The sequence below is a fragment of the Tetrapisispora phaffii genome, chromosome 9, assembly GCF_000236905.1.
Source record: "Tetrapisispora phaffii CBS 4417 chromosome 9, complete genome".
In the NCBI taxonomy this organism is placed as follows: domain Eukaryota; kingdom Fungi; phylum Ascomycota; class Saccharomycetes; order Saccharomycetales; family Saccharomycetaceae; genus Tetrapisispora; species Tetrapisispora phaffii.
Genome location: NC_016528.1, coordinates 528,919 through 556,226, shown reverse-complemented (window position 1 = coordinate 556,226; position 27,308 = coordinate 528,919). Strand labels below are relative to the sequence as shown.

Sequence of the window (27,308 nt, the reverse complement as noted above, 5' to 3'; positions counted from 1 at the left end):
GCTATACTTCCAGTGTCGTTTCCAACAAATTCTTGTAAGGGTTTATCGATAAGATTAATCCTAACACCCATACCCCCCACTATCCTACTGTCTCAATTAGTGAATAATACGACCTAATATCATTACAAAATCTAAGAATATCGGGCATGTGGCGTAGTTGGTAGCGCGCTCCCTTAGCATGGGAGAGGTCTTCGGTTCGACTCCGGACTTGTCCATTTTTTTCAAATTTCGTAAGTCTTTATATCTAAATTTGAAATGTTCACACAACTTTTCATTCAATAATGATCTTGTAATGACTTTCTCTAATACCAAGCTCACAAACCTTTTTTCATTGAAAATAGTCGATTTTTATGCTACACAAGCTGTTCTACTACTTTATAATGTGAAAAGCTGCCCAATGATGAATACCAATGGTTTAGGATATATCAGGACTAATAGTGTTGCATTAAGATGTCAATTGAGTTTACTGCCTTGCATTCGATATTATTCTAATAAGTTGACAACAAATACATCATATTTACCTACTGTGTATGCGCTCTCTACGTCACCAAATACAAAATCTGCCATAGCCGTCATCAGAATTACAGGTAATCATTGTAAGCATATTTATCACAAGCTAACCTTAAGAAATGACATGATTAAACCAAGAGAAGCTTTATTAAGGAATCTTTATAAATCTAATCCGCATAAAAATAGCAGGACATTACTTGATTCATCGTTGATATTATTTTTTCAATCCCCAAGATCATTTACTGGAGAAGATTTATTGGAGTTACATGTGCATGGTGGTAAAGTTGTTATACAGGAAATCTTGAAAACAATACAATCAATGCATGATAAAAGTAAGGGCATAGAAATTAGAAGTGCTTTAGCAGGAGAGTTTTCACAGAGAGCGTTCCAAAATGGAAAATATGATTTGACCAAAATTGAAGGTATTAGAGACATAATTGATGCAGAGACTGAGACTCAAAGGAAAGGTGCGCTGGTAGGTTTTACGGGTGAGAACAAGATTCTATTCATGAACTGGCGTTCAGTTGTCCTAGATAATATAGCTCAATTATCTGCGATCATTGATTTTGGGGATGATATTGAACTAGATAATCTAAATTTAATCACATCTAAAATTCAAAGTAATATCAAACTACTAAAGGCTGAGATAAATAAGTTTATACAAAAAGTAGAAAAATCAAGCATATTACAAGACGGTATAAAAGTTTCTTTGTTGGGTAGTACAAATACTGGTAAGTCTTCTCTATTAAATAAAATTGCATATGACGATATATCAATTGTAAGTAATATAGCTGGAACAACAAGAGATGTTGTGACAACCCCAGTAAATATTAATGGCTATAAAATTATAATATCTGATACAGCTGGTATCAGAAACAGAAGCCAAACTTCTGATCAAATTGAAAGACTTGGTATGCAAAAAGCTATATCAAAGGTTGAAAATGGTGATATCTGTCTCATTATGATAGACCCTACGAATAAGCCTTTACTCAGCCCTGATTTATTAGAAATAATCAAATCACCAAAATTAGAGAACAGAATCGTTCGGATAATCATTAATAAAAGTGATTTGATTGAATCCGATGAATGCCTCAACTGCATTAAATCTCAATTAAGAGATGAATATAATTTAGCATATCCTCTCAATGTCATTTCATGTTTAACAGACAATGGTATGAAATCTTTGGTTAATGACCTTACTAAAGATTTTCTACATTTGAGTAGTGTGTCAGAGGATGAAAATTCTATAATAGTATCACAAAGAGTGAAAGACATTCTACAGAATGATATTATTTTCGGTATTGAAAACTTCGAAAATTCTTCAGATGATATTGTATTGATGTCAGAGAACTTAAGAGATACTGTTGAAGGAATTGGAAAACTGACTGGAGAAAATATAGGTGTAGAGGAGGTGTTGGGAAAAATATTTTCGAGTTTCTGTATAGGAAAGTAATATCATTCCAATATATGGAGAGCATTAATGAAGTGGCCTAATTCAAACACATCCACTGTCAATAAGTAAATAAATTGTAAATATTTTGTTAATAAAGTTATTCCATGTGCTGAAGGATTTTTATCTTTAATTCAAATGTTAAGTTAAAAGGTGGTTCATCTTATTAACTTTCCGCCAAACGAGATTGTCTCTTTTTCTGTATTTTAGTTTTCACAGCCAGCTCCTCTACAAGTTCATTGATTTCTTTATATAAATCCTCAAAATATACAACCTTCTGTTCCAATTCATCAACCTTTTTAATATGTGCCTTTTTCAATTCCTCGAAGTCTTTCATGGTACCCTCATTTTCCAATTTATATGTTGAGGATATCTCATTCAACCATTTTTTGTTATCTTCAGACTTCGAAGAAAAGAAAGAAATAGCTTTAGCCAGCTCCGTATCTATAAACTCTTGTGTTTTGTCAACCAAACCTTCAATGGATTGGTATACGACACGGTCCTCACCTTTCATGAACCCTGTGTGTTATTTTTTTGCTTCCTAATTTCAATTACAGTGGATAGACTTCCTCTGATCAGCAATATAAAATACTAACCTCTTTGAAATCAACAACAGGTAGATGACAGATCCTTCCGTTTGCTTATAATCAATCGTCGCAATAACTGTCCACTTATTAATATTGTTTATAATGTTTCAAATTAATTTTATTTTATTTCAATATGTGCAGTGCCTCTCTTGTGGGCTTAGCCTTAAAAAATTGTTTGTATATAAATATAAAGTGAAAAATACTAAATTAATTGATATAAGGAGAATATTATTGATGAATTGATAAAATTTAACAAATTGCAGATATTAGTATATACTAGAGTTGCTTTTCTGCATATAGTATTGCATTATAAAGGACTTAGGGAATTTTGTGGTTATTGTAGTGGTAAATATAAGCTAGATCATTTAGGTTACATATCATCTTATAGTATAAAGTCTACAGCATGTCAAATTTTACTGATCGAAAAGAACGAATGGATTATAATGATTTGGTTAAGAAGATTAAATTTTTAAGTGAGTCTAAGCCAAGTGGTCGTACTCCTTTAAGTTGTATATTTTTAAGTCAATTCGATATGAAACAAGGGAACATTATTGTTTGGTCCATGCAGAGTAAAAATTCAACGATAAATTTAAGTGGTATTGAATTTAAGTCATTACCATCAGGAATACATGAGGTTGCTTGCGACGTCGTTAACTTTATAATCCCAAAAGCAGATGATCAGCTCATTTCTGATAAATCCTTTTGTTATGGTGTTGCATATTACAAACAGAATGGTCAAGATATTGCCAAGAATACAGAACACATTGATAGAAGTAAAGTTAAGATGTACTCTTTAGGGATTATCATAGACCCCGAGGAATTTAATAAAGGAACTTCGATTCATCCGAAGAGTGAACAAAATAAAGATATTTTAAATAATTTGCAAGCAGATCGATATATTAGATGCAATGATTACCTTGATTCATTACAAATATTACTAGCAGAATGGTTTAAAGTTGGCAATTTTGATGATTTCAGTATTTTTGAAAACTTTTTTAATGAGTGTTCTGGCCAGGAAATAGATGAAGGTGTGTCTAACAAAAAAAAACAAAATGTTAAACGCAAGCATATGATAGAGCATTTCCCATTTTGGGTGAAAAAATTAGGTCCATTAATATTTCCTCTTTGGAAATCGAGCATATTAAATGAAAGAATTTTAATTATAAAACCAATAGACTGTAACTTTGAAAAATGCAATGCTTTGGCATACAGTCTTTCGTTGATTTCTCAGTTGTTCGCTGATAATTCTTTAGGCCAAAAAAATAACATTATACCTTTGTTTACTATTGGTGTGAATGATATTGATTATTTACAAAAGCTTAGAAAAGATACAAGAGGTTTATTGAATTATGTCGCATGTACAAGTGATGAAATTATGTCGTATAAAACAGAACTATATGATAAAATGCTGGTGCTGCCGGTAAATTTTATGAGCGAGACTTGTGAATTGCTACCAAAATTTATTACAAATAAAGGTGTAGAGGTAAAAGCTACACCTCATGAATATGAAATATATGATAATTTACTTAACGGTATATTTGATGAGAAACTGACAAATGACCAAAAAGCATCCTTTAGCAAATTAACTGAACCTGTCACGTGGTATCAATACATAGTAGATGGGTTATATTTATGGGTCACAGCAGGATTTATAAAAGCATCATATCGTCAAAATGTTTTGACAGATTTTAGTATATATTCATCCTACTCATATGTGAATTTAAAAGATGACAAGTTCGCGATTGTTTTAAACGTACTAAAATATTTTCATTTAAAGACAGTTACTTTAAGAAATAATATTTCTACTTTAATAGAATCTGCCAATGGTTCTAGTAACACTGATTCTGTGGTTTTAGCACCAGCAGATTTGCTTAAAATGGATTTAGATTGTTTTAGTGAACAAGATTTGAAATTTGTACATGAACTAATACTTAGATGGTACCAAAAGGATATGGAGGTAAATAATGGGGAATACTTGAAGGCAATATGTTAAAAAAACATTTATGGATTGAAAATGTAAATTTTTTATTAGTATCTAGAATACATATGTAAAAATGAATTATTTTGCATAATTAAATGATTGTAAATTTTGATTTGCTCTTGTGCTAGTTTAGAAATTTTAAAGTTGTTTTAAGTTTATATATGAATCCAAATGGTGATTTTATCCCCATTATCTTATGGGAGAACCCTATATTGTATCTTGCTCTCTTTCTCTATATAACCAACCAACAAGCACAGGCAACGATAGAGATACCAATTACAGCAGTAATAATACCTGCACCTGCTCTTGAACCAGCTGTGATGTTTAATGGTGATAAGTTTGTAGCACTTGTCTCTGTACCAGCAGCACCATCACCTGTGGATGAACCACCATTGCTACTAGTATATGGAGCTGGTCTATCTAAAGCTCTTGTGTTTACTAGAATTTCTAAAGCGGCCATTTGTTCACCTAGACCGTACTTACCATCCCAACCACCATAGAACCAGTTGATACCACATGTGTGACCATCTGTACCACCAGAACATGATTCAGCAGCACCATAAGCGGAAGCGTCAATCCACTTCATAATGTTGTCTCTAGTCTCAGGCACTAATTGAGCTGTGACACCCAAGAATCTTGAGAAGTATGCTTTGAAAGAACGTTGATCTGTATTACAAGTTTCTTGATTTTGACAAGCAGCTTCGTATAAAATAGTGTCATTGAAGAAAACCGATGATGAACTTAAGAAGTTCTTTGTTCTTGTATGCCATAGTTCACTTCCTGTATAGTTATACAAATACGCACAACCTGATAAAATCAAACCTTGATTATAAGTCCATTGATATTTTGTGATTGTTGTACAGTTATCATTTGAATCAACACCATCGTAGACAAAATAGTATTGATCTTGAGTGATCAAATCAACATCTACCATCCAGTCGTAAACCTTCTCTGCCCATTCAGCATAAGAGTCATTTCCTGTATATCTTGCTAATCTTGCTGCGATATGGAACAGAGCACCATTAGAGACAGAATTCTTATAATCATAACCGGAATTCCATTGGAAAATTTGCCACCTCAAACCACCTCCACAGGAATCAGTGTCCCAACGTAAAGCCATTGTATTGAAGACGGCTTGAGCTAAATATAACCATTGTGGTTCATCTTCAGCTGGGTTTGTAAAATTTCTCTCAGCAGCCATCATTGCAGCGATCCCCCAAAAGGCTTGATCATCATTACCTTCGGTGGTACTTTGATTCAAAGGAACGTAGTCATTAGCGGTACCGACTTGGTACAGTAGAGCTTGCTTGATGATATCGTTATAGGTATCATTTTCCATGAAAAACCAGTAATCCAGCATACAACCCCAGGCACCACCTGCTTCCCACCAATAGTACGGATCCGAGAACATACCAATAGTCTTACCATATTGCAGCCCTGTGTAATAATCCATTAAACCATAAGCAACTAAGGCAGTGGCATTCTGTAGAGATTCATAATTATCCAAGTCCAAATAGACTGCCGATGTCAAAGATGAATACAACGATAGTATACAGTTAACAAATAGTAATTTATTTGTATTAAAACGCATAACGAAGTGTGTGTATATGCATAAAATGTGTGTGTGTATATATGTGTATTTATGTGTGTGTGTGTTTGAATAGAATGATACTAGTAGAACTGATACAGCATCTAACAAGGCTTCAATTTAATTGATCAAGACATTGATATATTCCATCTTTGGGAGTCCTTTTAACGAGAGTGCAAATTAAAAATATTTAACGCGCATCATTGCAAACGACACGTAAAGGCACAAGAGACTTCCAGTTGAAGGCCACGATGACCAGTTCGATGGCAAGACTAAGTTAAAATCATATGTATATTATAGGTGAAGGCCGTGCATATATGTGACTATATGTGTGTGTATATGTATATATCTGTGTGTGCATGTAGTGCGTGCGAATGTGGGACGGTTATTTTTCAGAAGCCCAGTGATTTCAAGATCGAGAGTTTGACTTGTCTCTCAAACTCTGGTCTGTTGTCCCTATATAGAATGGATGCATCAATATTAGCACCACTCTCGATGTTAGGTTCGCTCAGCATACTCATAACACTTAGTAAAATCTTCTCCACGCTCTGGACTGGAGACCATCTCTCTTCTGCCAGCTCGTACATGTTTGGGTCATCACCAGGCGAATGTAGGATAGATATGCATACTTCACCATTGGGATAAATATTAGGATGCAGTAGACTTGGAGTGAACGTCAATTTTGGAGGCGATAATGGATAATCCTTTGGAAACAACAACGTAGCATTGAAGACCCCATTCTCGTATGGCGTCTCTGGCGGCCCGCTGATCAAACAATCCCATTCAAACATATTGTTCTCATCAGATGGACCAGCGACAATCCCTGGAGGCGATTCCCTGATCAATTGTTGATACTCTTTCAATAGCCGTTTCTGAGCCGTTTTAGACATGATCATAAATATATAGATATTTCCCACGACTTTCTTTCCTTGGTATCCTCTCTATCGATAAGAACGGACTGTACCAGTAGATATAAATGACGAGTTACGTTGTTTTCAAAGGACGCACCATCCCAGACCTTCGATCGTGAGTGTTCCAATGGTTCGCTACTCTTACAAATGACGATGGTTCGTGGTCAAATTGCGTTATTCAATGGTCCCTTCCCTCTCAAATGTGTGTTAGAACACATTGTCCTGTGTCGATTCGACGGCGTTGTCCGGGTGACTCTGTGGGATCTTAAGAGTCTCCAAGATTCCATTCAAGATGAGTTGCTGAAGACCTATGATTTGTAACATTCTGTATAAGTGGAACGAGAGATCTGGTTGTTGGTTCTCGAGATCTCGTCGTGTTTTGTGCTGGAGTGGGTGAGTTGCATTGCTTGGAAGGGAGTGACGTGCCGTACCAGGTTGTGCTATAGCTTTTTGTGTGCTTGAAATCCTGACTATTCTTTTAGTTGGCTATGATTATATATCAAAATGACAAGTATGCGTGTGTCTCATGTATTCGAGGACATAGATCCTCGACGTGTAAGCATACGGGGAGGATGCTGGTGAAGGTGCGGACTAGGGGAAGACCCACGTCGTGTAAGACTAGGAAGGTCATCATGGTCGATAAGGATTCGGAGGTGAAGGTTGCGAAAGAGAGGAATCCAGAGAATCTGTTGGAGTCGTCTACGAGTCCTGATGGGAGTGTCGATACTCAGGTAGGTTCTGCTGGGAACGGGGTCTCTTCGGAGGTGACTCTTGCAAATGACACAGATGTGGACCAAGGGAATAGTACTGGCTATGATGGGAAGCGTTCTTGTGTTGGAATGGACGCTAATCCGATTTTGTTTCTGAATGTTAAGAAGAAACAGAATGCTGTGTTCATCAATGGGAAACTTAATATCATTGTTGATGATAGCTCCGAGAACGATGCGGATGCCAATGCGAATGTGAATTTGAATGTGAGGCCTAAATTAAGTGACAAGGAGAATGGTTTTGTTCGGGCTTCATCCTCTTTACAGGATGATAAAGCTTTTAAATACATGTTAGAGAACGAATACATCAAGAGGTACGTTAAGGATGAAAAAGAAGATGGAAAATTGAACTCGACTCCAAATAATCCGATTAAATTATGCGGTTGTGAAGGAAAGGGAACTGCCATGAAAGCTTATCATGATTCAAAAAATAAGATAGACGATAAATACTTGGCGACACACAGCAAGAATTTACCAGTTGAAAATAGCACACCGGGTGCAATTGAACCTGTTGGTGTCGATGAAACTAACACAAGTAACGTTGATCACTATGGAATTGTTTCTAATAGCGAATCTACAAAATACAGCAATCTATGCATTGGAAATTATGAAAATCCTTCAAAACCTGATACAGATCTGCTGAAGTATATTGATTATGATAGCAATAACCCAGACAGTACCATTATGATGAATGATATCGTGAATAATTCGAACTTAATGGTAGAACTGTTAACTCACAAGGGTCTTTATTTAAGCTCTACGTGTTCGTGTCCAGATGATAATTGTCCATGCTCTAACTGTTTACTTCATAGAAATGAAACCGAACTAAATGCATACATCCAACAAAGTGGAATTCCATTAAGTGAAGTCGGTGAAGCTCAAATATTAAATACACTAGTTGACGATTGCAGTCTAGCAGATTGTAAGTGCACTCCAGAAACTTGCCAATGTACCTCATGCACCATACACTTAGAAGAGCTCGTCTCATTTGATAAAATCATTTTTAGTGGTATATTACATTTCCCATTCAGACGGAAAACGAAGATTTTATTCAAAAATAAAATCATTCCATCAAGATATTGGTGGGACTACATAAAAATACAGTTGCCTCGCCAATCCCAAACAGAATCTGGAGTGACAGATATAATTAAATGGTTTGACAGTTTAATTAGCCTCTATCACTTCAATTTGCAAGATTATGATCCAACAAACCAAAGTAGTAATCTTAGCAACATGCATTACCTGTAAACCATTTTTTAAAAAAATGTGACAGGATAAAGTCCTGCTTGTCCATAATAATCAATTCGTCGCTTCTATATTTATTTTGAACATCAATAGATTTTGAAGTTCACAGCGTGTGACTATTAAAGCAGGTACCTTGATGATGCTAATTATATTACTATAGTAATAGAACTTCAAGAAAATGATAGACCACGAAAAAAGAACAATATACTGGTTCTAGTTCGAGATGATCGAGGACCCTGCTCTCAGCATGTTCTGATACACAGTACAATGAAGGAATTACTCCTATTATATACATATCTGCCTATATACGCGACAGACGCAGATTCACTAATATATATATATGTATGTATGTATGTATGTATGTATGTATGTATGTATATGATCTTACTAACGTCAAATAATATATATTCATTATACCCCAGTTGCTACAATACAGACGCGTTAATATATAATGCATCGCAAAAATCGCGAAGTTATGAAATTGTATCATACTTCATTTAAATATTGGATATTGTATCTTTAACTTTTATATTAATTAGTATGAAGATAAGTGTATTGTATTTGCAGTTGTGCTGGTGAGGTTTCAAAATTGCTGTGACATAACAGTAAGCAAGTTTCATATTTATTCGTTGAGCACCAAATGTTCAGACAGTCGAAGAAAAAACTAGCGTCAAGGCGTAACTTTGACTTCAACAGTTCCAGTGGTGATGTTTCCAACCAAGTGATATTAAGTTCTACCGCATCTACGACAGAGGAAGAGAAGAAGCTGTATGATGAGATTTACGAGGGTAAAGTATCGTTTTACGAGTTACCACCTCAAGGTGAGATCACTTTACATCAGTTTGAGACGTGGGCAATTGATAGGTTAAAGATCTTACTAGAGATCGAATCGTGTATCTCAAGAAATAAAAGTTTGAAGGAAATTGAGAGTATTATTAAGCCTCAATTCCAGAAGTTGCTTCCATTCAATACCGATAATTTTGAAGACAGAAAAAAAGATTACTATTCGCATTACATATTAAGATTGTGTTTTTGTCGTTCCAAAGAACTTCGTGACAAGTTTGTTAGATCAGAAGTACTATTATTTAAAATCAGGTATGAAATGTTAACTACTGTTGACAAGAGCAAATTTGTGAAATCTTTAAACCTTCCACTTTTACGATATATCTCTGATGAAGAGAAAGCGAAATTCTCAAAGGAACTCTATAACACGATTGCACCATCGTTGCAATTCCAATTGAATATCACTGATGATCAGCAAAAGAGACAATACCTTCAACAAGAGAAGTTCATCAAATTGCCATTTGAAAATGTTATTGATCTTGTGGGCAGTCGTCAAGTTTTTTTGAAAGATGGATACGCTTATCTTCCTCAGTTCCAGCAATTAAATTTATTAACCAGCGAATTTTCAAAAAACTTGATGGAGGATTTAATTAGGACGTATCAATATCTACCTAGGTTGAATGAAGATGATCGATTAGTTCCGATTTTACAACATCTTTCATCTGGTTATACTATTTCCGATTTCAAAGGAGATGATTACACATCGACTGAAAATCAAAATAATGATATCAACAACAGAAGTGTTAATACCGACGACATTCAAAGACATTTCCCACTATGTGCGAAGAATTTGATGTACGGTTTAAAAGAACATCACCATTTAAGGTACAATGGTCGTCAACAACTGAGTTTTTTCCTGAAAGGTATTGGATTATCATGTGATGAAGCTATGCAATTTTGGACAGAGGCGTTTGCAGGACGTGTTTCGATAGATAAGTTCAATAAAGAGTACAGATATAATTTCAGACATAATTATGGTCTAGAAGGTAACCGAATCAACTACAAGCCATGGGACTGTCGAACGATCCTGTCTAAACCCAGACCGGCTAGGGGTGAATACCATGGATGTCCATACAGGGATTGGAATCCCGATAGATTAACCTCAGAACTGAAGAAGATGGATCTTTCGCAGCAACAAATAGTGAGTGTATTAGATTTCTGCGCAAAGAATGAGTATACCATAGCGTGCACAAAAGTGTTTGAAGCATCGCATAGCAGCAATGACTCGGTGTCTGATAGTGTTGATGACATGACACACATATCTCACCCAAATTTATATTTCGAACGGTCCAGAAAATGGCACGAGAAACGTGAAGGGAAGAGCGAGGTCATTAAATAGGTTTAAATACGTGTATGTCTGTATAACAATGTAGCAGAGCAAAAAACAAAAATCAATTAACTATTTATGCATTTCATTGCAATGCATTATTTTATGATTTGTGGCCAGTTCGTTGAGACCAATGTTATTTACTTTTTTTTCTGTCCAACTACGCATTAATTTGACCGGTTCAGCAAACGGTTCGGTAGAGCACTAAATATAAAAACAACCTGATGTGAAAAGGTCTGCGTTAATTGTGTGTTGTTCCTTTGCAAAGATACGGTTGTTATTTCTGAAACACGAAAACAACGCACACACTGCTGAGAAGGAATAAGAGACCTCTGACTTGATCTAGGGGCGGAATGGCAAGGTATCCCACAGGCAAGCTCACAGAGTTGCTCTCTCTCTCCCTTTCCCTCAGCTTTCCACTCCGGCACGCTCGTCATGTGCACAGACACAAAAAATAGATTCCTGTAATGATTATAAAGTTATTTAAGGATTTTTAAGTTTTATTGCCCTTTCCCCTAGCGGAGCAGTCTAATATGTACCCAGCGAGGCCAAATCTCAGCACTGTAATGTATACATGTGCAAATAGTAGAACTAGCAGATTACATGGTTTGAATCGCAAGAAAGAACCACAACGAAGTACGCACTCAACGTGTAACATTGAACCGATGCGACTGGATCATTTGCTGTACGCAGATCGTTGTACCTTCCCTTCTCCTCCGGTGTCCCCGCTCCTCCCTCCTGACAAGACGACACTCAGAAAACAAAAATGATAGCGCTCCGGCTTTGCAAAACAGAAAAAGTCAACAAATAACCAAAATACACTTTTCTAAAGAGATATTAAGCTTTTTTGTCTTGTCTGTTGTCTTCGGCGGAACGGAAAAAAGTGGCATGTGTCATGTGTTTTCGCGCAGTGAAAATAACAAAAAACTTATTTAAGCACATCATCAGTTTCAACATTGTTAAGTTATATATCGTGCCAGCATACATACATAGCCAACAGACAACCACCCTGACAAATCCGACCAGGCTTTTAAGATCGATCCCCAATTTTCATATTCAGGTAACACATATCCGTAGAACAGGATGTGCAAAGTAATAAAACAAGTTGTTTTTCTTGCTTGTTTGCTTGTTTTTGCCGTAAAAATTTCCGTAAAGGTAAACTTGTTATGTAAATGTATTTGCCTGTTCTCCTCTTCGGTGTTTTTTCGGAAATCTAAAACTTTAATATATTAAAAATTGATTTCGTAAAAAAAACTTTCCCACGACGGTATCGCTGTCGTCCCATTGTTTCGGACACTTGTATAGGACACTGCCAGTCTCTGCAATCCGGAGAGAAGTAAAAGAGAGTTGCTCCGTCAGTAAAACGGACGCAGCAACTAGCAGGGATAATATATATGTGTACACACACGAACAGACGTACACATATACTCGTGTGTACCAACAGGTAACATTATGGATCTCAATTGACTCCTCGCTTTCTCAAGCATACCTCTGATCTCTGCCATACTTTTGTGATTCTTTTTCTGCTTCTGTTTCCTTTTCCACTCTATTGGTCAATTGGTGATTGGTATTTTCAGAGACCATCTTTGCGCGATTCGATACACTACGTTATTCATCTTTCCATTTTTTTCATTTCCAATCCCATTTCCTGCTCGATCTAACTCAACTTATATTGCTTTATTGACCTTACACCACTTATATTGGCCTGAATTGGATTACAGATTGGATTACGATCACATTGCAAGGAAAGAAAACACTCTCACATGCACCCACACAGTACGTATGGACACGGACACGGACACATCTGCTTCCACATATAAAGTTAAGTTTTTGGCCCTATGTCAAAATCACACTAATCTTGTATTATTAAGTGGTTCTCTAGTCAGTTCCCGTGCTTGTATGTCTTTTGTTGACTTATTTTTCTTTTTCTTTTTCAACACATCCGAAAAAATTTAATACCATGCTATTATGTTAAAAATACTTATAGTATAAATATAAATATGGATAGTTAGATATCTCTATCTCGAAAACTTATGTTTGTTACTATCAAAATTGACATGTCTGCTTTTTTTCTTATCGTCCAGGAAGAAGAACGTTTTGAAAATACATTAAAAATTAGTTTACCTAGGGAATAATAGTAGCACGCAAACGCTAGTTATTAATTGCATTGAATAGTTAAGAACATCAAAAAAGTGGAAATAGTGAAAATAATAAGAATATCATTTTATATTTTTTCATTTATGCTAATAAATGTTCATATTTAATATTTGCAGTTGTCGTTCTATTCTAGCCTGCTTTTAATTGGTTTAATTATTTTACTTACAATTTTATTATTATTATTATTTTTAACTTTTATTACTGACTGTGTGCATTTCATATATACTTTCATACGCTTTAATTTCCTCACGCTGTCTGTCGAATGCAACAAAAAAATCTTAATAGTACTGACAATATTATAACAGAAAACAACAAAATTGGTGATCGAATGAGACGTTTCGTTTCACCGCCACGACAGATACAATCCAACCAGTACACCCCTTCGATAATACCGAGTCCCATCAACCAATCTGCCAATTTAAATATAATAACCAATCAAACGAGATAGCAATTAGCGCAAGAGTTGGGACATTCCCAACAAAACGGAAATGCCCAGCCCTTGCGACATCATCTGCGACAGAATTCGTATCAACAAAGTAATGTTTTACCGTCTATAAAATTGCATATCGATTCGAAACGAAATATTACTAACAGTGACGATGTTTCCAATATTGATTACAATAATAATATTCAACATCCAGGAAATAATTTACCGGTGACAATTAATAATGGCAAAGATCTTCTAGGTCCAAATTGCTATCATTATCCTGGATTTTCGCAAACAAATAATCTCAATGTCAGTATTAATACTAATGAGGATAACAATGAAAATAAAATGATAATGAGCTATTCTGAACCGGCCCAAGCAAACAATGCTTTTGTAATTAATAACTTAAATGGCACGAAAATTGCCACCAGTAACAATAATAATAATGAAATGAATAATTTTAACAAGCCAAATATAATATTGCCAACGTCAGTCACACCAGAAATAGGACGTAATCATACTATTCCCAGATTAACTACAATACTATGGAAGGATGAAATCACAGTATGTTATCAAGTAATAGCTAACGGTGTAGTAGTGCTTCGAAGAGCAGATAACCATATGGTTAATGGTACGAAACTGCTGAATGTTACTGGAATGACCAGAGGTAGACGAGATAGAATGTTGAGATCAGAGAAAGAGAGACACGTTGTTAAAGTTGGGTTAATGCATTCAAAAGGTGTATGGATTCCACTAGAGCGGGCAAGGTATTTAGCGGAAAAAACTAATATATCGGATTTTCTATATCCATTACTTTCAGATGATCTACCGGAGATTGTTAAGATGCATGAGTTAACTCAAAGAAAAATGATAAATACAACACCGTCCTACACGACACCATATGCATCCGACAACAGTCATAAGGACAACATAATCCAACGTATACATACTACAGAGTATGCAAGAGGACCGCAGTATGAGTATACTCATCCATATACATATCCTCAGCCGCCCCAGCTAGATCCTGGCGCGGCACATTTGCAACACATTAATCCACAATTGCAACAGCAACTACAGCAGCAGCAGCAGCAGCAACACGTTCTCCAACAATATCCACCGCAACTGCACCAGTTTTATCCACAGCTAGACTATCAACAAAGTCCGCAACCGACTGTAATATTCCACCATTTATCCCCAAACACCATGAATCATGATCATATCAATGGCACACCTGCCCATGGCCCTGGCCATATGAATTACCCGAACGACCACAATAGATAACTAAATAAAGAATACCTTATTCTGCCCTTGCTCAGAATAATCCAAGACAAATCGTGAATAATTCTAAGAAGTTTGGGTTTTAATATATGACTGTATGTATTTAATATTATAAATAAAATAAATAAAATAAAATAATACACAACGTAGTGAAATAATACCAACGTAAGAATCCCCGTCGTATGTCCTTGTAATTTACGCATTTCAACAAAACGTTCCTCGCAAGGAACCAAGAATCAAATTACGCACAGACATACATGCATGCAGTCATCTAAAAGTGTTGTTCAATATAACGGTTTTTTTCTTCAATAGTGTGCAATCCTTATTATTGAACCATTACGATACCTACACATGTCAGCGTGTAGATATGTCACCCACACTAAAATAATCAACGTATGTATATATTGATGTCCAGATGTCCATATATAATTTTTTCTGCCGAGGATGACAACATTTTACCCATCCTGGCACTTCATGGCACGCTTCTTCACTTAAACAAGAAAAAGAAAACTTTTTTTTATTTATTGCATGGAAATGCAGTAGTGGCAATGAATGAATATCATAACTTTGTAGCGGGAGGTGGATGCGAAACTATGGTGATAGTATAGAGATGAATGCGAAACTTAATCGGAGCCAGTATGTGTTAACAATATCGGTAGATTATAAGGGAAAGGACAGATGCTACGTTTTAAGTTCGTATGATCAATAGCATATGCGCCAGGGTTTGATCAGAGTGCAGAACCCATATAAAAGCTACCAAGTGTGATTATATAGTCACATACTTCGTACTCTTCTCTCTATTACGGATCAATAATTCGAGAACCATCTCACGAGTATACTTGAATATATGGATAAGTCTTTGATTATCCTTTGAATTGCTTCATTACTATCCATCTTATTTGTACCGATGATGAGTGTGAGGACCACAGCCAGAAAATGTAAAGGGGAGTCTGCATTACTTTGTAAGCGCGAAATATGTTATCTGAACATGCACCGCTATCACCTTGTCGATAGCAACCGACCCATCCATCCACCATGCCATACCACAATTGCTTGACATGGAATGGGATGAATGGGATGAATGAGATTACTTCCTCGTTTAAGTCACTACCGTATAATCATCTCGCACAGACAGTTAACTATCCTTCCTCGTTTAAAGCATCCGGAAATCAATTGAACATGCAATCAAGGGCACTGCTTCTGCATGTTTAATGTCACTTCTACAATGATCGTCAGTGGCCTCATCTTATTTCCGCGCTCTGTCTGCTATTCGTACAATCAATTGCACACCTGCAAAAAAGAGCGAGTGAACACAGACGGACTCTGCAGGAATAAGCAATAAAAATAAACAAAAAAACAGAAAAAGAAAAAAGAAGAAAAACAGCACCTGCTGTATATCGCCAAAGAGCAACTCTCAACAGAAACATCCACAATTACACATTTGCGAGATTACGCAGAACATAGCGCACAGAGATCCTCTTTTCCATTTCCATTTCCATTTCCGTTTAGTAATGATAAATATGGCGCACGCACTTTTAAACACTATTTCCCCCCTCTTACCCTCGCACCAAACCATCTTACCCTGTCTCCCTCCAGCGTTCTTCGGCCTGTCTCCCACAATTCCCGTCCACGCACACATATCTCTATATTTGAAAGCACAGCGTATAACTTTTCCTTCCCGTTAAAATTCTTTCTGTGAATTTTTTGACTTGTCTTTTCGTATGTTAACACTTTGCCCACAGGAGAAATATCCATCTAACGGTGGAAGAGGCAGCGAGACACAGGCATACACTCAGTGCTATTGTTCATATATCACATAGTAAGTGCATTTTGGAGTATTTTCTTAACTACGAAAAAATGCAATGCTATTTCTACTCGCTCTCTCTACCAACGCAGCCATCAGATGAAACAAACTTTACAGTGCTAAGTCAACTGGTGGAACCACTCGTTAGAACTGTCAAACTATCGCTTCAGTTCAAGCTTCTTCGTCGTAAAGTGTCAATTCTTACCGTCTCGTCTCGTCGTTTGGATATTCATTCATTCATTCATTCATTAGACTCATCGCACCAATCGGTATTATCATTTAACGCTTTTAGATGCTTTCTTCTTCTCTCTCTATGTCATCAAACTAATAAGAAAACGAAAAATAATTTTGAAAATTAATGGATTTAACTACTTTTCTCATGAAACTTTTATCGTCTTTTGGCATCGCACTACTAGTATAATCTATATAGTTATTCTCACTACATTTTCTTTAGTATATTCATTAAGGTATCTACACTTTAAATTGTTTCAATGGAGAAATTTTTCGTTTTTAAAAACTTTTTTCCTTGGTTCACAATTTCATTTTATTTCATATATATATACTGGATTGTATTTGATTTATTATTTCAATTTGCATTCTTTCTTCTTACTCTATCTTCTATTCTGACTATTTTATATATACATACATACACACAAAACAAAATATACACATTCAATCCATTTCATCATGGCTGAAGTCATTGTTAACAGAGTTGCTCAAAATGCTACTGATGCAATCATTCAGAACCAATCTGTTCTAAGCTCAATTCAAGAAATGTCATATTGGAAAATTTTCTTCACTTTTATTTCCGTCGTATTGGTTTGGGACCAAGTCTCTTATCAAATTAAAAAAGGTTCAATTGCCGGTCCAAGGTTTAAATTCTATCCAATCATCGGTCCTTTCTTGGAATCATTAGATCCAAAATTCGAAGAATACAAAGCTAAGTGGGATTCTGGTGAATTATCATGTGTCTCTATCTTCCATAAATTCGTCGTCATCGCCTCCACTAGGGATTTATCAAGAAAAATCTTGCAAGCTCCAAAGTATGTCAAACCTTGTGTCGTCGATGTTGCCATTAAAATCTTAAGGCCTTCCAATTGGGTCTTCTTAGATGGTAAGGCTCACACCGACTACAGAAGATCATTGAATGGGTTGTTCACTAAAGCCGCTTTAGCTAAATATTTACCAAGTCAGGAAAAAATTATGGACAAATATATTGAAAAATTCGTTGAATTCTCAAAGGAAACTGATTATGAACCTCGTGTCTTCTTCCATGAAATGAGAGAAATCTTATGTGCCTTGTCTTTAGGTTCCTTCTGTGGTGACTGGATCACTGAGGATCAAGTCAGAGGAATCGCTGATGATTACTATTTGGTCACTGCTGCGTTGGAATTAGTCAATTTCCCAATTATCTTGCCATTCACAAAGACTTGGTACGGTAAGAGAACCGCTGATGCCGCTATGAAGATTTTCGAAAATTGTGCTCAAATGTCAAAGGATTACATTGCTAAAGGTGGTGAACCAAAGTGTGTTATGGACGCTTGGTGTAAATTAATGCATGATGCTAAGTACAAGAACGATGAAGATTCAAGATTATTCCACAGAGAATTCTCTAACAAAGAAATTTCTGAAGCTATTTTCACTTTCTTATTTGCCTCTCAAGATGCTTCCTCCTCTCTAGCTTGTTGGTTATTCCAAATTGTTGCTGACCGTCCAGATGTTTTACAAAAAATTAGAGAAGAACAATTAGCCGTTAGAAACAATGACATGAACACTGAATTAACTATTGACTTAATTGAAAAAATGGAATACACCAGCATGGTTGTCAAGGAAACTCTACGTTATAGACCACCAGTCTTAATGGTTCCATATGTTGTCAAGAACAATTTCCCAGTTACTCCATCTTACACTGCTCCAAAGGGTGCTATGTTGATTTCCACTTTATATCCATCTCTACATGATCCAGAAGTTTATGACGATCCAGAAGAATTCATCCCAGAAAGATGGGTCGAAGGTTCGAAGGCTAACGATAACAAAAAGAATTGGTTAGTCTTTGGCTGTGGTCCACATGTCTGTTTAGGTCAAACTTATGTTTTGATCACTTTTGCTGCATTATTAGGTAAATTCGCCTTACACACCGAGTTTGAACATAAGGTTACTCCATTAAGTGAAAAAATTAAGGTATTTGCTACTATCTTCCCTAAGGATGATTTATTCATGTCTTTCAAGAAGAGAGACCCAATTACCGGTGAAGTTACCGAATAGATTAAATAAATCTAAACTTCACTCTAATGATACATTTACATTCTTTTTTCATATTATTTCACTCTGATATAACATCTATTTAATGGGCATTCCATATATATATAAGTATGTCCACCTATTTATTTCATCTATTCAATACAAGAAAAATATTATAAATAACTAAAAATTAGTTGTTTTCGTTTTAAATCCAATAACTTTATTTGTAATAAAATCGTCCAGAATTAATATAGGTGCAGTTCTATTACATTTTTACATTATGAATTCAAAGATATCCTTTTAGTTATAATTTTTTACAAAGATATTGACATAAATTTTATTGATCAGACTGACGTGCAAAAAAATATTTAGAGGATTAATTTCATAAATTTCTTAATTAAAAAAATCTCAAAAATAAAATGTAGCTCAAGAATTATCATCACATTTAAATAAAATCTAGTCATAAGTTTTTCTTACATCAAAAACAAAAAAATATTTTGTATAATTTCGAATTATTTGAACTCAAAAAATCCAATATTATTAAAACAAAAATTATTGTGAATGTGAATCAGTGCCACGCCCTGTCAAAGGCAGACTATCATCAAAGCTTCTCGTTAAACAGTTGAGAAGCGCAGTAGACCGTCGTGTAAATGTGGAAGTCATCATAAACATTCAGTAATAATAATGTAAATATAGAAACAAATTAATGAAAACATTTTAACTAAAATGTATCTCAATAAGTTAATCGTGTTATACACATTTTTCTTGCAGTAAAAAGGATAGAAAATTAATTCTGACTTTACGTAAAATCAGACGTGTTTAGTATATCTGACATGCAAAATTCAGACATATGCTTGTCTTAAATTGAGTAAACAGCTTCATCGTATTTTTTTTGTAAAATATGGAACTAATTTCCTCTCCATTATACTTATATTAATAATAGTGAAAGCAAACAGCGACATCAACTAATGTCAATAGTTAAAAATTTAACAGACTGTAGATTTTATTAATTCCATTTCCTAGATGATTTTGTTAGATGTTCTAATCGATATAAATCCTTGAAAGAATTCTCTTCATAATGAAAAATAAATTTAGAAAATAACAAATAATTGTATTATCTAAAAGATTCAGAATTGCATGAATGGATAAATTAAATAGTTGTGTCTTCACGAAAGATCAGACTCGTCATCTATAAGGGCTCATCACAATCAGTTTAGACATACAAATTAAAATTTCTATTTTTCAAAATGAAAATCATTTGAATATATCAAAACGCTAACATAACCAATCGAAATAAAAAAATCATTTCAGCTAACTTCTATTTTTCTTCTTTATTTCACTAATTAAAAAGACTAATAATTGTTACTCAAATATTTCTTCTTCTCAAAAAAAACAACATAAAATAAAAATAAAATAAAAATAGTAAAGTGAATCAGTAACGTAGGTTTTCTAGGCCTACTTAAAGCGTTGTCACTCATATGCAAAATTTATTATTTTAATAAAATCAGTGCCCAGTGCTGTGACTCGTCATCTTCACTTATCGTCGTTCATTTTTATGTTTTTTCTTTTTAAAAGTAAAAAACTTTGATGAACAAATCAAAGCTATCGTTTTTAAAAGTTTCATAAAAATAGTTAATTACTCGAATCCAATAAGGGAAAAAATATAACCTTATAATTCTTCTCCTTAAGCACTAGTAAATAACTAATATATTACTATTCTTTTTTTTTTTACAATATTAACAGTTCTTTTCAAATGAAATAGAATCGCTAAATTTGAAATCAGGATAGTTGCAAAAACGTATCAACATATAATCGTTCAGCCAGTAATTCCAGCTTTTGTTTTTGTTATAATCATCATTTAAAAAAAAATAAAAAATAATAGCAATAATATTATTTAGACATATATAACAGATGAAGATTTAAAACAAAACAAAATAAAATAAAATAAACTACATCAATACACCTGTATTAATTACGTTTTTCAATTCTCACTGTCTTTTAATTTTTCTGACCCCAGAAATAAATCATAAAATAAACCGAACCTCAGTTTGCATTAAGCATGATTAGATTCTAATCAAGGATTTTCAGAAACTCTAGTTTGTATTTTTATCATGGTCATCAACGGAAAATTTACAGTATAATTTTTTCCGTCAATCATAAAAAAAAAACAAATGAAGGGAATTAGAAAATTATAGTTTATTTCATTTTACTTTGGCATCTTCAACTTGAATGGTTTGTTTATCTATTTTGATAATATACTTTATAAATGTAAATTGCAATAATAACTTTATGAACATTATCGTCCAGTAATTTTTATTATTTTTTTAGTAAAAATTACTTCACCTTTTATACGTTTTAAAAATTTGAAAATATTTTTTTTTGAAAATTTTTTTGAAAATTTTCATGATGATCATATGTTACGAGAAGTCGATTCTTGTAAAAATAATCATTTAGGGCATGGCGATATCTATTATCAAAGTTCTGTAATGTCACAAATTAATTGTTTTAAGAGATAATAAAAGATTATAAAAGAAAATATATATTTTTACAATAAATATTTTTAACCTGCCAAACTTTATTATTATGATTGCAGGATCCAAGAATTGGGATTAAAAAACCCCGATAAAGAGTAATTAACTTGAACACAATGTGTTAGTTGGGTATCTCATCTAGATATATATATATATTTGTAATGAACTTCAGCATTAAGGGCAGATTGAAATATTATGGAGGGGGATTTAGTGATTGCAATGAAAAAATAATTCTATTAGAAACATGGCATGGTTCTCGTTTCCATCAACATAATTCTGATTTATTGCAATGCTTCGCAACACAATATCTGTAAACATCACGTGCGCAATGAGATTGTATGTTGTTTTTTTTAGGAGTTACTACTTACTATCAATTAACTAATTAACTAATAACTAATAACTAATAACTAATAGTAGCAGCATCTCATCAATAAAATGCAAGAAGTATCTTGTTTTGTGTTCTTGATCTAGTTATTGATAGATGTATTCGTGGTGAAGATCATATATGTTTTCAATGGAACTTGATGTATGAATTTGATTTAAGATGAAATTACAAAAAATATAAGCAAGTAGTATATGTTTTTTTTGTCATTATTGAGATATATATATATTCTCATTTAATAAGTGTTGTTGCACACGGTGTTCGTTTTCTAAAATAAAATTCTGTATAAGTAGGTTAGCCATTTAACTTATAAACAATTACTGAATAACTAATTCTGTTTTAAAATAAGTCACTACTATCCATTTTATTAAACTTCCGTGGTCCTGAATTTTGTCCTTTTATTGTTTTTAATCGATCTTAACTTCTACTGGCACGTTGAAATAGATGACTAGTTACACTGTCACTAAAAGCAATCGTTCCCAAAATCCTGAAGTCAGTATAATTGAGTTGAAGAGCTCATTGATTAATGAAGATATTTCTAGAATTGGTTTGGGAACTAATGATAAAGTAAATAGAGCCTTTTCTATGTTTAAAGGCTCTAATCTAATTATTCAATTTTTGACATTATGCATTACAGTCTACATTGCATACCGGAATCCACATATACTTTTATTGAATTCAGAATTATTAATAGCATTCATGACTGTATTATTTGTTTGTCTAATTACGATTTTGTTGACATTTAATAAAACAGAATTAAAGTTTGATATGATTTATTTGATATATTTATCATTACTGGTATCAGTGGTATTTTACAATCATAGTATAATCAATATAGAGGCCTCGATATCTAATGTGATAATTAATTTGGTACTGACAACCAATATTATGGAGAGCTTATATGTTGTTAAATTACTCATACAGTCCCTTTTATTCATTCTAATAAACTCTTTTGAAAATTATAACGATATTAACTCCAACAATAAGTTTACTCAGTTATTAGGTGCAAGCGTAACCAATTTTGTATTTAGCAAAGCATTAGCAAAAATCGGTGGACTAAGAAGTTTAGATATAGTTGACTGTAACATATTCAGCTTATTATTAACTAATGTCTTATATTTGAACAGGATTCATGAAGATTCAACGATACCATTTATGGTTTTATCACAATGCCTTTTAGCTTTTCTAACAGTTATTCTAATAAACTACGTTATAGAAACTCGACTAATTTCATCATACCGCCCTTATGTCAGATCATTTGTTTGTTTAGGGAATATTTTAATAGTACTACCATTTCTAGTGAAATACTCTTTGATTATCGATGGACATGATCCATTAGAATGGTTGATTAGTTTTGTTTTGGAATCAAATGCACGTCAAATTATTATGACTATTTGGTTAGCTTCTGTTGTAGTTTTAATTCCATCTGTGATGACAATCAAGGATAAAATGTCCCTAAATACTTCAAGAAAAGTATGGCATTTTTTAATCATACTCTTAATAGTTTATCCATTCAAAATAGAGGAACTCCTAGTCAAAATTGCATTATCAGGATCTATTGTTTTGTTCATGGTGGTTGAATATATAAGGTACATGAAATTTGAACCTATAGGCAATTATTTAGATATACAATTAAGATCATTTGCCGATTATAGAGATGAGAATGGTTCACTAATTATATCGTACTTATATTTAATTATTGGTGTATCAACACCATTATTAATATCTGGTTCGCCGGCTGGATTAGTTGGTTTGGGTGTCGGGGATGCTCTCGCTTCTATAGTCGGTGGTAGATGGGGAAGATTAAAATGGTCAAGTACTAATAAAACGATAGAAGGTACCTTGGCTTTCATTACTAGCACTACTTTAGTGTGTGTTTTCCTGAAGCAATACTTAGAATACTATCAAGAAATCAGCGTGACAAATCTGTTCAATATGTGTGTCCTTGCGGGGATATTAGAAGGTAACAGTGTTCTAAACGATAATATTTTAATTCCTTCATTTATGTTAATATTGGAAGAACTTTTCATAAATATATAAAATTTGCACAAAAGTAATCTTAAACTTATGACTGAATGATTAATTAATCATTTATCAAACAAGTTTTCAATTAAAAGTTATATACAACGATAGATAAATAATAGAAATTCATTTTATTTCGATAATATGTTCAAGTTTGTATATCAAAAATCAGGGTCGATCCAGTTATTATTTAGAGTTTTACTTGCTTATATAACACAAAAAAATAAACTCCGATACGGGGAGTCGAACCCCGGTCTCTACGGTGAAAGCGTAATGTGATAGCCGTTACACTATATCGGAATATTAATTTACAAGAACTAAATAATAACTGATAATTATATAACTCAAAATAAAGCACGTGCTTTGGTTTTTATATAGGAATATTTTCAGTTAGAGGCAAATGTGACCTTTTAGTAGATAATAGAATGATATCTTAGGGAACCAATTTCAGTCTTCCAACATATCTTATTTTAGGGGACTGAATTTCTAGTATATTAACTGATCAATTAACTTAAATCAATCTTTAATTGAATTTCAGGAGGTCAAGATTGTATATTCCATTCATCTATTTTAGTCATCCTGTGAAACTATTAAGTAACTCTATAATATATTCGTCTAGTATTTGATAAATTAATATGGATTATTTAAAGAAGGCCATATGGGGTCCTGACCAAAAAGAACAACAACGTATTATTAAGGGTATATTAAGGAAAAACAATCGTTGTATTGATAAATCTTTAAGAGAACTTTCTGCATTACAGGCTAAAACACAACAAATAATAAAAAGGTCTGCAAAGAAGAATGATATTAGAGCAGTCAAAATTTATGCTAAGGAGTTATACCAAATAAATAAACAATATAATAGAATGTACACGTCTAAAGCTCAATTAGAATCTGTTGGAATGAAAATAGAAGAGGCGTTTAAGATGAACATGATATCTACCCAAATGGCTCAAAGTACAGGACTCATGATGGAAGTTAATCAGTTAGTCAGACTACCTCAGTTACAAGGTACAATGATTGAATTAGAAAAAGAACTGATGAAATCCGGATTAATAAGTGAAATGATAGACGACACTATGGAATTGGTAGGAGAAGGTGAAGAAGAGTTGGATGACGAAGTTAACGAAGAAGTTAACAAAATAGTCGAACAATATACGAATGAAATATTCGAAAAAGTTCAAGATACATCTGGCACAACTTTCAAGATCCCAGAAAGTCAAAAAGATTCCGAGGTTCCTGAAGATCAAATAGATGGAGAGGCAGATAACATGATTAAAGAAATGAGAGAAAGAATAAAGGCATTACAAAGTTAACTACGGCATCTTTAAAAAGAAAGAAAAAGATTTAGTCAGAGATTTATGCAATATATTTCAAATGCTAATAGTTTTATAATGTATATAATGATATGTCAATATCTATTGAAATGAAATGCTTATACTTATTCTTGTAAATTGTTTAAATCTATAATTTTACTCTTCAATAGCAATATTTTTTTCTTAAACTATAAATGCATATTCGTCATCATTTAATGTCTTATATCTAACCCAAGGGAATGATTGATACTTTAAGAGATCTTCTTCGATTTTCAAATATTCAACTTTTAAACCACTACAGGTAGAATACGGTATTTCAAATTGCATAAATACATATTGGGTTTTCATTTTTAATGCAGTATCTTCTGCGTCCTCATTCTCATGCATCTCTTCATATAATTCTTCCAACTTTGGTCCGTTTCTAAGTGGGGGAGGATTCATAGAGATTTTTGCCTCTTCTTGTAACCTATCATATTCTTCTTGGTTAAAGAGAAAAAATTCGGCAACCATACCCTTTTCATTTTCTCCATGCCCACCTTTCAAAGCATCAATTTCCCATATTAGAAAATCTTCTGAAATATTAAACAAAACTTTACCAACATCACTCTTGAATCTCGGTTGTTTCGATAAATCAATCTTATAGTCATTGAATAATTGTAGTAACGGAATTTTAATAGTCATCAATGAAGTGGAATTTTGTCTCTTAAAATGAGTTTCAATTTTTAATGAAATCTGAACTCTAAATTTTTTAAAGTTTGGTTTGATGTCAAATGATGTCATGTTAATGACGGGAGGGTCTTTTACGTGTCTTCTTAGTTCGTATTGACAAAGAACAAACTCTCCATCTGGTGGAATAAATTCTATCTCTTTTTTGTTTACAAAGTTTTTATTACTTATGTCATTAGGTCCTTCTAAATCTTTCTCAAGGTCTTTAATATTAATTGAGTTTAATGATACACATTGATGGAATTTAGCATGGCCAAGAAACTGTTTATCATCCTGCAATATCTTGTTCAAGGCAATCCTTAAAGTAGGCATACCTGATAAGTAACTTTTACATTTAATTTGACCATGTATTAAATTTCTTCTTATTACTTTATCTTTGAAATTCATCAGGTATTGGACACTCTCTACAACATCTAGGAAAAATTCATTTTTTGCGTAATATATACCTTTTGTTCTCCAAGAAACGGCCATTGTAGTGGTTCTTGCAATGTGACTATTAATATACGTTTCATCGTCATTATTTTCAAAATTATCATTATTAACATTTTCATTCAAAGTCTCATCTTTAGTTGAATAACCTTTCCATAAATTAGTTAAGTTATTTGCAGATGGCATATACGAACCTAAGGATTTGGCATTTTTCTTTGAAGATGCACTTTCTGTATCACTATCATCAGAGTCATCATTACTGTTATTACCAGTTGCAATTGAGTTATTAATTTTAACTCTAATGTAATCACGAATAATACTGGGATCTGTCATTTGTATTATACCGAAATCTATACTTTCATCCATTAATTCAGTAACTAGCAATGCATTATCGATAATCAAAAGTTTAGTTAACAATTCTTTCTTGAAATAATTTTTTAAAAGGTAATATAACTGATCCAAGTAGAATAATATCATCATTAAATTCATACATTTTTCATCCATATAATGAATTGCTGCTACAAACCATAATGCATCTCTTTTGACATATACATAATGCCAATTAGAAACTGTTATTATAGGAGGAGATGTTGGTGTCCACGACTCCTTAAAAGATTTTATAATATCAGGAAGATTTCGTACAGGTTTTGTATTTTTTGAGATTAAAGGTTCCAATAGTTCATCTAAAATGAATAAACAGGAAGACATATTTGGGTTGACCTAACTTAGAAAGAAAAGAAGTAACTTGACTATTTTGCTATCAGTTAAATTTGTTGAGAGGACATT

The 27,308-nt window shown here is 33.5% G+C and overlaps 12 protein-coding genes and 2 non-coding genes across 14 annotated transcripts; 9 read left to right on the top strand and 5 right to left on the bottom strand.

The window, feature by feature from the left end:
* The first annotated feature begins 142 nt into the window (after nucleotides 1-142).
* On the top strand, nucleotides 143-215 carry TPHA0Itrna2A. The gene has a single exon. It is a non-coding gene; the product is annotated as a tRNA-Ala (tRNA).
* A 77-nt stretch (nucleotides 216-292) lies between these two features.
* MSS1 (Mss1p) lies at nucleotides 293-1,963 on the top strand (the record flags this gene model as incomplete). The annotated part of the gene is made up of 1 exon (XM_003687139.1): nucleotides 293-1,963. The coding sequence occupies one exon, from the start codon at nucleotides 293-295 to the stop codon at nucleotides 1,961-1,963; it is 1,671 nt and encodes a 556-aa protein (XP_003687187.1).
* Nucleotides 1,964-2,126: 163 nt separating this feature from the next.
* BLI1 (Bli1p) lies at nucleotides 2,127-2,474 on the bottom strand (the record flags this gene model as incomplete). Its single annotated transcript, XM_003687138.1, has 1 exon — nucleotides 2,127-2,474. One exon carries the CDS (start codon nucleotides 2,472-2,474, stop codon nucleotides 2,127-2,129), a length of 348 nt encoding a protein of 115 aa, XP_003687186.1.
* A 476-nt stretch (nucleotides 2,475-2,950) lies between these two features.
* On the top strand, nucleotides 2,951-4,540 carry ANR2 (Anr2p; the record flags this gene model as incomplete). Its single annotated transcript, XM_003687137.1, has 1 exon — nucleotides 2,951-4,540. The coding sequence occupies one exon, from the start codon at nucleotides 2,951-2,953 to the stop codon at nucleotides 4,538-4,540; it is 1,590 nt and encodes a 529-aa protein (XP_003687185.1).
* Nucleotides 4,541-4,760: 220 nt separating this feature from the next.
* DCW1 (putative mannan endo-1,6-alpha-mannosidase) lies at nucleotides 4,761-6,119 on the bottom strand (the record flags this gene model as incomplete). The annotated part of the gene is made up of 1 exon (XM_003687136.1): nucleotides 4,761-6,119. The coding sequence occupies one exon, from the start codon at nucleotides 6,117-6,119 to the stop codon at nucleotides 4,761-4,763; it is 1,359 nt and encodes a 452-aa protein (XP_003687184.1).
* Nucleotides 6,120-6,508: 389 nt separating this feature from the next.
* UBC7 (E2 ubiquitin-conjugating protein UBC7) lies at nucleotides 6,509-7,012 on the bottom strand (the record flags this gene model as incomplete). The annotated part of the gene is made up of 1 exon (XM_003687135.1): nucleotides 6,509-7,012. The coding sequence occupies one exon, from the start codon at nucleotides 7,010-7,012 to the stop codon at nucleotides 6,509-6,511; it is 504 nt and encodes a 167-aa protein (XP_003687183.1).
* A 503-nt stretch (nucleotides 7,013-7,515) lies between these two features.
* Nucleotides 7,516-9,042, top strand: MAC1 (Mac1p; the record flags this gene model as incomplete). Its single annotated transcript, XM_003687134.1, has 1 exon — nucleotides 7,516-9,042. One exon carries the CDS (start codon nucleotides 7,516-7,518, stop codon nucleotides 9,040-9,042), a length of 1,527 nt encoding a protein of 508 aa, XP_003687182.1.
* Nucleotides 9,043-9,679: 637 nt separating this feature from the next.
* On the top strand, nucleotides 9,680-11,221 carry PRI2 (DNA primase subunit PRI2; the record flags this gene model as incomplete). Its single annotated transcript, XM_003687133.1, has 1 exon — nucleotides 9,680-11,221. One exon carries the CDS (start codon nucleotides 9,680-9,682, stop codon nucleotides 11,219-11,221), a length of 1,542 nt encoding a protein of 513 aa, XP_003687181.1.
* Nucleotides 11,222-14,141: 2,920 nt separating this feature from the next.
* TPHA0I02430 (KilA-N domain-containing protein) lies at nucleotides 14,142-15,074 on the top strand (the record flags this gene model as incomplete). The annotated part of the gene is made up of 1 exon (XM_003687132.1): nucleotides 14,142-15,074. The coding sequence occupies one exon, from the start codon at nucleotides 14,142-14,144 to the stop codon at nucleotides 15,072-15,074; it is 933 nt and encodes a 310-aa protein (XP_003687180.1).
* A 2,488-nt stretch (nucleotides 15,075-17,562) lies between these two features.
* ERG5 (C-22 sterol desaturase) lies at nucleotides 17,563-19,140 on the top strand (the record flags this gene model as incomplete). Its single annotated transcript, XM_003687131.1, has 1 exon — nucleotides 17,563-19,140. One exon carries the CDS (start codon nucleotides 17,563-17,565, stop codon nucleotides 19,138-19,140), a length of 1,578 nt encoding a protein of 525 aa, XP_003687179.1.
* A 3,333-nt stretch (nucleotides 19,141-22,473) lies between these two features.
* SEC59 (dolichol kinase) lies at nucleotides 22,474-24,069 on the top strand (the record flags this gene model as incomplete). Its single annotated transcript, XM_003687130.1, has 1 exon — nucleotides 22,474-24,069. One exon carries the CDS (start codon nucleotides 22,474-22,476, stop codon nucleotides 24,067-24,069), a length of 1,596 nt encoding a protein of 531 aa, XP_003687178.1.
* A 210-nt stretch (nucleotides 24,070-24,279) lies between these two features.
* TPHA0Itrna2E lies at nucleotides 24,280-24,351 on the bottom strand. The gene has a single exon. It is a non-coding gene; the product is annotated as a tRNA-Glu (tRNA).
* A 335-nt stretch (nucleotides 24,352-24,686) lies between these two features.
* VPS24 (ESCRT-III subunit protein VPS24) lies at nucleotides 24,687-25,367 on the top strand (the record flags this gene model as incomplete). Its single annotated transcript, XM_003687129.1, has 1 exon — nucleotides 24,687-25,367. One exon carries the CDS (start codon nucleotides 24,687-24,689, stop codon nucleotides 25,365-25,367), a length of 681 nt encoding a protein of 226 aa, XP_003687177.1.
* A 183-nt stretch (nucleotides 25,368-25,550) lies between these two features.
* APM2 (Apm2p) lies at nucleotides 25,551-27,230 on the bottom strand (the record flags this gene model as incomplete). Its single annotated transcript, XM_003687128.1, has 1 exon — nucleotides 25,551-27,230. The coding sequence occupies one exon, from the start codon at nucleotides 27,228-27,230 to the stop codon at nucleotides 25,551-25,553; it is 1,680 nt and encodes a 559-aa protein (XP_003687176.1).
* Between the last annotated feature and the right edge of the window lie 78 nt (nucleotides 27,231-27,308).